General features: G+C 47.1%; 1 protein-coding gene across 1 annotated transcript in view; it reads left to right on the top strand.

The window, feature by feature from the left end:
- Nucleotides 1-6,135, top strand: part of LOC102383014 (NACHT, LRR and PYD domains-containing protein 3-like) — a 51,518-nt gene extending 45,383 nt beyond the window's left edge. Inside the window, 3 exon segments of the mRNA XM_025194887.1 lie at nucleotides 927-1,097; nucleotides 5,279-5,449; nucleotides 5,870-6,135. Coding sequence (XP_025050672.1) covers nucleotides 927-1,097; nucleotides 5,279-5,449; nucleotides 5,870-5,987 — 460 coding nt within the window. The 3' untranslated portion in view covers nucleotides 5,988-6,135.
- Nucleotides 6,136-8,340: the final 2,205 nt, after the last annotated feature.

An 8,340-nucleotide genomic window follows, 5' to 3' on the forward strand; every position in this document is an offset into this window, starting at 1 on the left:
TCACATCATGCAACTCCTGTCTCAAAGGAACATAGGGACTAGGGGTGTGCGAAGCGTGCAGTATTCAATTCGGATTCAGCCTGATTCAGGAGACAGTGACTTGATTCACTGATTCGGATCACTGTCCTGATTCGATTCAGCTGAATCTTCAGATTTGATTCTGATTTGGAGAATCATTGATTCAGCTATCGACACAGCTTTATATGTCTTTTCTACATACCTTGAGGTACCAGGCACAGCTCATGAACACTGCAATGGTGGGGCAGATGGAGCATTCCACAGGAGCGTGTGGGGCTCCCCCGTGTGCTCAGCAGTGGACCCAGAAGTGGATCGAAAGTACTTATGGTCCACTTCTAGGTCCGCCACTGAGTGCGTGGGGGGCCCCCCACAACCCCCCTGACTCGGCGTTTGGCCATGGGGGGACCCCAGGTGCCCCCCCAGTCCTTGGTGGCACAAGTCGCTGAGCTGGAGGGTGGGAGGGAGTCCCTTGTGTGCTCCACAGTGGATCTAGAAGTGGACCAGATGTACTTTTGGCCTACTTCTGAGTTTGACGCCAGTTCCCTGCATCTCCTGAGCTCCTGTGACATGCTCCATCCACCCCACCATCTCGTATCCTGGCTCTTGGACTTCCCACACTAGTGTCCTTACCCATGAACACCCCCCCTGCACATCATGCCTGTGACCAAAGGGGTGCGAAGGAGCTCCTGGAGTGTGTCTGAAGTCTCATGTGAAGACATTTTTTAGTGATCCTGGGGGCCTGGATATTTGTGCAGATCTCTTAGTATTTGAATACAAATAAAATATAATGATTGTCTCTTTGTTTAGAATCATGTTATCAAAGCACAGAGAAATCAGTGAAGGGAAAGGCAGAGAATGGGATTAACTGATTATTCATGATCCTTTTTTTATCTCTCTGCCTCCTACAGATTGTACCACTGTGGTCTGAAAGCTGTTGGCTGCAAGTATCTCTCCTCTGCTCTTAGCACCAGCCAGACCCTGACAGAGTTTGTCCTGGACACGAACAAACTGGAAGATGGAGGAGTGCGTCTGCTGTGTGAGGGACTGAAACACCCCAGCTGCAAACTGCAGAAACTCAGGTTTGTAAGACCTAGTGTCCTTCCAAGTATGCTGTTGACCTTGGACTGTTGGGATTTGAGCTGTTTCACCTAGGATTACAGCACTACACTGAATGTCCCTATGAAAAATATGAAAATCATCCTAAATTGTAGGAAGAGGCCTACCACTGTGCAGATTTGTTTCATCTGGGCAAATAACAAATTGGATCGCACAGTTGCTTGTAATGAACTACATGCGGCCTGTTCAAAAGTAGGTTACAGGTCATTTTACTCAGTAAGGGTGTTGTTATATGGTGCAGTTTTCATATGCTAACTCTAAGAAATATTATTTGGTGTTAAAGGTAGAATGATCTGTGAGGAGTCACATGTTAAGGGTTAATAGCCTCTGTGATGTGCATAGCTCTGAATTGCTGCCAGCAGGATGAAGCTAATAGCATGGGGCTGGGGCTGGGGCTAGCAGGAGCACGGAGCATGTGGCTTGGGGCACACACCCAGCAGGTCAATTGGAAAGAGAAGCTTGGGTAGATAGGGTTGGAGGGAGGGTGGGGGGCTTGGGGATGCCCTCACATGCCCCTCATGGAACACAGAATCATAGAAAATTAGGGTTGGAAGGGACCTCAGCAGTTCATCTAGTCCAATTGTTGTGGGCCAGTAGGGGGTGCTCCTGTGCTGAGCCACCCACCTCACTGAGCCCGTCCACCTTGCAGGCTCCGAGTGCCTGCCTGGGGGCACCTCACATCCAGCCGGCCCCCTTCCTGGAGCATGCCTGCAAGCCTGGGGGTAACACTGCCACCACCCAGGGTCTGGACTGTTCTTGGTTCTGTGCCCCCTAGGAAACACAGGCCTAGTAGTCCTAGAGGGTACTTGACCCACTGCAAGAACTTGGGGTACTTCCCTTAGTCTGAAGCACAAATAGTGGTCTTCTTTAGTCAGCCGGACCAAGGGGACATCAAGGCATAATCTAGACCCTCTCCCAATAAGTCTCCCATGCTAGGCACAGAAGAGAACTTTATTGATTATAAGGAGTAGGTTTGGAGTACAGTATAGGATAGAGCAATATCAGAGAAATACCTTAGAGCAAAAAATGTGGCTGAGTAGCCTTTGATCATGCACCTGTGTTACTTCAAGCTATATATCTAGTTAGATTTCAAGTAGCTTACTCACAAGTATCATCCAGAGGCTGATAGAGCTTTCCTCTGGAGGCAGGCAGTTCGTAGTGTGTCCGTGTGTTTCAAGAGTGAGAGATAGAGAGCTGCAGGAGTTCAGTTGCTCTCAGTGTCTTCATCATGGCTGCTGCCCCTCCTCCTGGGCAGTCTTGTCTTATATAGACTTTCTGACCTAATTTACATGATCCAGTGAAGGCCAGCAGAGGTTGGCTGCTAGCTAACCAATTTGAAATGCATCACTGGTCACTGGGCAGAGGGACAGTGGCATTTGCCTCCCCTCCCAGCCATGAGGTCATTGCTTAGAACAATGGAGAGTTTAAGGTTCCACCCAGGTGTGTGAGGCCAGTCACGTTGGGAAAGAGGCCTCTCACTTACTTCAGTGAGCTGCTTAGCTACTAGAGGGATAAATAGGTGAGGGGACCATGTTTAATGGAAAGACAGGAAAAAAATGGCAAAAGGGAAACAGGAAGGAGGCTGTGAAAGAAGTCCTCCACACCAACCCCCTGCTCAAAGATCATCCCAGTCAAAGCTTTTTCTTGCCAAGTCTTAAAAACTCCCAAGGATGGAGCTTCCACCACCTCTCTGGGTGGCCTGTTCCAGTGTATTACTACCCTCCTAGTGAGAAAATTCTTCCTAATCTCTAACTTAAACTTCCTCTGCTGCAATTTGAGACTGTTGCTCCTTGTTCTGTCATCTGCCACCGCTGAGAACAGTCTAGCTCCATCCTCTTTTGAACCCCCCTTCAAGTAGTTGAAGGCTACTATTAATTCCTTTGCAGTCTCCTCTTCTGCAGACTAAATAAGTCTCTTAGCCTCTCCTCATAAGTTATATCCTCCAGCCCCCAAACCATTTTTGTTGCCCTTCCCTGAACTCTCTCCAATTTGTCCAAGTCCTTCCTGTAGTGGGGGAAGCAAAACTGGTCACAGTACTCCAGATGTGGCCTCACCAGTGCTGAATAAAAGGCAATAATTGCTTCCCTTGACCTGCTAGCAATGCTCCTACCAATGCAGCCCAGTATGCCGTTAGCTTTGTCTGCAACAAAAGCACACTGTTGGCTCATATTCAGCTTATTGACCATTGGGATCCGCAGGTCCTTTTCTGCAGAGCTGCTGCCCAGTCAGTCAGCCCCCAGCCTGTACCAGTGCATGGGACTGATCCATCCTAAGTGCAGGACTTTGTACTTGTCCTTGTTGAACCTCATGAGATTTCTTTTGGACCAATCCTCCAATTTGTCTTGGTCATTCTGAATCAACTTGCTGAGGGTGCACTCTTTGCCATCTTCCAAGCTGTTGATGAAAATTTTGAACAAAACTAGCTCCAGCCACTGGCAGTGGGCCCTCAGGGTGCTCAAGGCCCACACAGGAGCCTTTGCCTAGCAACTCATGGCTACAGACACTTCTGGGAATTGCACATGGCAACAAGGACTTGAGCTAGACCTGCTTGCCTCTAGTGTGGGGGACTCCCTATAGCTCACATGCAGGCTCTGAGACTCACATGGCACCGGGGGGGAAGCCCCACATGATGGAGCCAATGGCCTGGCCATGCTCCCTGCCACCACATGCAGCTCCTGGGACTCCAGCTCCCAGAAGTAGTGGGGAGCCCTGCTCCCTGCTTCCCGGCAGAGTCCCAGTTGCTGCACGTGGCACCAGGGAGTGGGGCCAGGCCACTGGCTTCATAGCACAGGGCTTCCCCACAGTTCTATGAGAGTCCCAGGAGCTGCACGTGAACCTTGAGCAATAGATGTGGATTAGCCTGGCTCTGCTCCTTGCCACCCTGTGCAGCTCCTCAGTCTGACTAGAGATGCATGCTGCTGTGTGGCGGCACCTGTGCAGGTGATAAGCATCTAAGAGCCCGCCACTAGCAGTTGCTGCTACCAGCTTCCAAGACTCTGCACCATGTGGAGATGTGTGGGGGTCCCCATACCTCTCTACCCTCCCTCCCACCCCGCAACCCCCTCCCCCAACATATCCTACACCCCCTACACACAACCACACCCCTCACAAACCTGCCATATACCACACAGACACCCCACACTCCACCATACACACACACTCCCCCAACCGCACCCCACACCCCCACATGAGTAAAAACTTTTAAAATCTATTATGCAATCATCTCTATACATACTATGCAAACACATATAAATCAGAGCAAAAATATTTTTGAAATAAAATTAAAATATGGTATAGTAGATGTTTGATTTTTAGTATACGATTTGGGTTTTTTTCCTATTCCAAGATGGCAACCCCAACCATCCCAAAAGGAGTTCTTCCAGGGGCAAAGGGAGAGACTTCTGGTGGCAAAGGTCAGGAGTTAAGGGTCAGATTTCTGATCCCAAGATGGTGACCGGGGGTGGGCCACCTGTCAATGGGTGGCGCTACCCTTGTGACCTACACAGCTCACCAAAATGTATTAAGCAGCCCTCTAGCTGAAATAATTGCCCATCCCTGCACTAGGAGCACATGCTTGAAGATAGGCAGTATCTCTGACTGGAGTTACAGCTGCTGGTTATGACCTGTAAAGCTCTTAATGGTCTGGAGATGGAGTGACCTGAGGGCATAGTACGACAGCTGTGGTTAGTGGGGATGCTTAAGCTGCATCGTCATTATATAAGAAAGCATCTATCCAGTTGGATGTGTTGTAGGAAGGCTCCAGAACTGTGGACCTTGTCTGCTCCTCCTTGGTGTCAGTAAGTCTAGATCTGGAGACTTCCTGATGTGCTGTATAGAGACTTGTTTGATTGTGGCTTGGAAAGAGGATTGAGGGATGCTGTCCAGGAGGATGAAAGGATGTGAGGATGCTTCTTGAGGATGTCTGAGGTCTTATATGAAAAATTGTTTTAATGCTCCTGGGGTAGTTGGAGCACTAATTATGTCTTAGGGGGCTGGAATCTTGTGTTGGTCTCTCTTTATTATTATTTGAATAGAAATAAAATGCAATTCTTGCTTCTTAGTTCAGGTAACAATGAAAGGAAATGCATAAAATGGCTTTAACTAATTATTTATGTTTCTCTCTCTTTCTCTTCCCCACCTGTAGCCTGGGGCATTGTGGCCTCAAAGTAGCAGATTTTGAGAACCTCTCCTCTGCTCTGAGCACAAGTCCAAATCTGACAGAGCTGGAGCTGTGTGAGACACAGCTGGAAGATTCAGGACTACGCTTGCTGTGTGAGGGACTGAAACATCCTGAATGCAAACTGAAGAAAATAACGTAATAATGCCTTTTCTTTATTCTGAGCCCTTGATCCTGGTGGTGCAGGATGTAAATATCTTACAATACCGCAATACTGGCAACCCAGCCCTGGACCAGTCCCTTTTTTTTTTTTACTGGAATACTGATTAGAGAAAAAAATCTTTGACTTAGATTTGATTAAACATGGTATTTTAGAAACATCCAGAAAGTTCATTTAGATGCTCACAATATTTTTATTTCTTTTGTCCAAAATTATTCAGTAAAATTAATCAAACTTTATTACTTGTTTCTGCCACTCAAAACTGTGTTTATCAATAAATAAATGATGTGCAAAAAGGCTGGTCTACCTTGAGAAACATGTACTGCTCACTCTGGCTCTGAGAGACTTGGGTATTTCTGTCTACAGCATGAATTAACACCCACTTTGTTTTCCCACAGGTTGCAAGGGGTAAGTGGAAGTAAAGAAATGCAGCTAGAGATGAATGCTGTGAAAGAGAGGAAACCTGATCTTGTCATTGAAGGGGAACAGAACGGAGTCAATTGCCATTATGTGTAAGCGAGTAAATCACGTACAAAGCTTAAGCTATGAGGAAGTCAAAGGGCATGACCCCAAACTGCTAGGCTAAGCACAAACTGGAACAATTCTAGTTTAGTAAAAACAGGATGCTAGTATAGAAAGAGTGAGGCTATTAAATAGATTGATGTATCTGAGCTATTGATAGATTAGTGTATCTGTTACATCTGCATATGATGTCATACTTCCTATATCATACTTGCTATATAATCAAGCTGTGCACGAAGTAGAACAACAGACAGTTTCCTCTTGGGGCAGTTGTCTGTTCAGAATGCATTCTTTAATAAATCAAGTCTTTAAACTTATGTTGTTGTTCATCTGAGCCTCCGCCTAGCGAACCTGGGGACAAGTTTTCCCCAACATCATGAAGTTAGTTCTAGCAGCAGCCCAGCCATGCAGCGGCCCACACTCCATCTCTCCACCATCTCTTCACCAAACTTCCTGATTTAACCCTTCCAAGCCTCTCCAACAAGGCCTACATGCAACTGGTCAGACCATGGAGAAGGTTGTTGGCAGGGAGAGAGTGACCCGGACTAGGAGAGAAGAAGACTATCCTTGGTACCAGAGGGGAATTTTAATTGTGTTCCAACAGGCCATTCACTATTATTGGTATAACTTAGAGGTTTGTGTAATTTTAAATCATTTCATTAAAGCCAGAACATGGGAAACACATTTTCTAGCCTCTGTTACCTCTTTTAGCCCACCTGGATAGTTGAGAATTTTGGGTGTTGTAGACTGCTCCTTCTCTATGGTGCTGGTGTTGACTCTGTCCATGAGTCAATGCTCCAGCTGGGGATGAGTCATCCATTTAGGCGGTCATTGCTGTGGTGCTGGCTGACCCTGCTCAGAGAAGAATTATGGAAAGACATAGATGAATGCATTAACGAATGTGCAGAAGAGACCATGGGTATATCTTGACAGAAGCCAGGCATTCAGAGGGAAATGTAACAGTGGGATGTGGAGGCACAGGCAGTGACCAGGGAAAGGAAAATTAAGGGGTTGGTGCAGAGGAATTGTACACTCAGAGCGTGAGAGTAGAACAGGGATCCTATATTTGGTACAGTGTAATGGGGTGTGTTTTTTGACAAGTGCTAAAATAAGTTGCATTTCTGTGTACCTCAACCCATGTGTCCCAGTTTTCAAAGGGCTGAATTTTTGTGAAATCAACATTTGGGAAGGGTGCGAGGTTTCACTGGGTCCCCAGTTACAAGTAACACCTGGCAGATCACAGGCACTGCATGCAAGTTGGGTAGGCATTCTGCAACCCATCAGGTTTTTTCCAGGCTTTGACTTTCTGAGGAATAATCTGTAGCTTGTGTCTTGGTACAGCCCACAAAAGCAGTGATGAGCAGGTAGCAGGCAGGTGGATCCTATGACATATTTGAACCAAATATATGTAACCTGCACAGCTTGCTTGCATGTATCCCGAATGGGTTTTGGTGATATCAAAAACAAATATAGGTAAGAACATTAGTCTGTAATAGGAGCTATAGGGCCCCAGATGACAGAATAGGTTGAGAAAAGGGAGTTTGTCCCTTTAAGAGTGAGCACTGGTTAGGCCATGCCCCCCTTTTCTGGCTATATAAGGCTGGGGAGCAGTATTGCTAAGTCCCCTTATAATAAGTAGAGTTGTGCTTGGTATTTTTTTTAAGTCATTTTAATTGTTTAAGAGTTGCCGGTTGATAAGCACCCCCCCACAACCCTCCCTTGGAAATGGGTTTGTTTTGGGCGTTTCTTTAAAGGCAGTTTGGCTTTTTTTTTTCTCATGAGACTTGGCAACACTGCTGGGGAGTTGTCTGGAGGTCAGCTAGGAGGAAGAGGCTCAGGCTTGTTCAGAGGCCAGAGCAGGAGCCAGGGATGTCGGGAGCTTGATGCAAATCCTGGAGAGCTCTTGTTGAAGGCTGAAAGGTAAAAGGCAGTGTCCTGTGGGACAGATCCTGGGTGGGACTAGAAAGGGCAGGTGCCCTGAAACTAATGGCTGTCTCTGTTGCAGGCAGGAGACCCCCATGAACTCTGAGCTGTTAGCATAGTGGGCTGGGAACGTTAAGGACTGTTTGGGGGAATGGGCTGCAAACCCCTGTCCTGAGAACCCTCTTTTTTCAGAGAGCTGCTTGATGGTGAGGGAGAGAGAGCAAAGGCCTGAGTGCCTGCCTGCCTTCCAACCTGGAGTGAGGGCCTATAGTTAACATAACACCAAAATCATAGCAGATGAGACCATCAGATTTCTGGGTAATTGGGAGCAGAGACTAGCTTGTGGGCAGTAGTGAACCCAAAAGGGCAGCTTGGCCTAGGGGTGCTAACCACAGACCTGTCCCAAGTCTCAAAAACTACCTTT

The sequence above is a fragment of the Alligator sinensis genome, unplaced genomic scaffold (assembly GCF_000455745.1).
Source record: "Alligator sinensis unplaced genomic scaffold, ASM45574v1 scaffold1651_1, whole genome shotgun sequence".
In the NCBI taxonomy this organism is placed as follows: domain Eukaryota; kingdom Metazoa; phylum Chordata; order Crocodylia; family Alligatoridae; genus Alligator; species Alligator sinensis.